Source organism: Apis dorsata, unplaced genomic scaffold, assembly GCF_000469605.1.
Source record: "Apis dorsata unplaced genomic scaffold, Apis dorsata 1.3 scaffold_73, whole genome shotgun sequence".
Classification (NCBI taxonomy): Eukaryota; Metazoa; Arthropoda; class Insecta; order Hymenoptera; family Apidae; genus Apis; species Apis dorsata.
The window spans coordinates 1,078,162-1,078,971 of record NW_006263371.1 but is presented as its reverse complement, the minus strand read 5'-3'; the positions used below and the strand labels follow the sequence as shown (position 1 = coordinate 1,078,971).

Here is an 810-nt window from a genome sequence, read left to right as displayed (position 1 = left end):
GAGAGAGAGAGAGAGAGAGAGAGAGAGAGAGAGAGAGAGAGAGGTGGCGGGGCGTGGAGAGGAGCGGACTGTACACGGGTTGGAGGCTCGACGCGGCACGTTAATGACAGGAAACCGGCAATATGAACTTGACGGCTCGGTACCGCATCGTGTACCACAGTAACGTACCGACAAACCGCAGGTGCCCCCCGACGACGTGGCCGCTTCGTTGCTATCCGTTACCCTCTCTCCCTCTCTCCCTCCCCCTACCCCTTGCGTCAACCATCCATTCCGCCCTCTCATTATCCGTCGAGTTATGTGTGGGCTTGCTCGCCCCGGCTCGCAAGGGTGCCCTCGTTAAGGGAGGATTTTCACACGGTGGAAAAGTTGTGTGTTGTTTCTTTACCAAGAACTAACGCGATTTTCTCTCCTCTCCCCCCTCCCCCTTTTTTTCTCTTTTGCTAGGGAATTGCAAGTCTAACCTAACTAGTTTGTACGTAACTACGATAATTGTAATTTTTGAATTGTGACTCACCGGTGGAAGGGTTGAACGAGACTGGGAGTGATCGGTGATCGAAAAATTGTTAAGTGTAGGTACTTTGAGCTTACCTGCAACAGAGAAAAAAAGAAACAAATTCTTTGAGAAATCTGTTTTAAAATTTATGTATCGAATGTATTGTATCTGTATCGATGTAGGAAATTGTATTATTTTTATTGATTAAATTTGTTGTAAGGAATGTAGATGTTAATTTTATCCGACACAATTTGAATTTAATTAAAATTGAAAAAAATGTTCAAGATCGAGATTCCAACGAAAGAGAACAAAGGACG

At 45.1% G+C, this 810-nt stretch overlaps 1 protein-coding gene across 20 annotated transcripts in view; it reads right to left on the bottom strand.

The window, feature by feature from the left end:
- Nucleotides 1-810, bottom strand: part of LOC102680558 (polypyrimidine tract-binding protein 2) — a 503,794-nt gene that overhangs the window by 252,590 nt on the left and 250,394 nt on the right. For 7 of the 20 annotated variants that reach the window (XM_006610303.2, XM_006610290.2, XM_006610291.2 and 4 more), the window contains one exon: nt 515-588. The exons of the other annotated variants lie outside the window; for them this stretch is intronic. Coding sequence is in view for 3 of the 7 variants with exons in the window: in XM_006610290.2 (XP_006610353.1) it covers nt 515-588 (74 nt within the window). In the remaining 4 variants the exon portion in view is untranslated. The remainder of the gene's footprint in view (nt 1-514; nt 589-810) is intronic. 20 annotated transcript variants of the gene reach the window in all.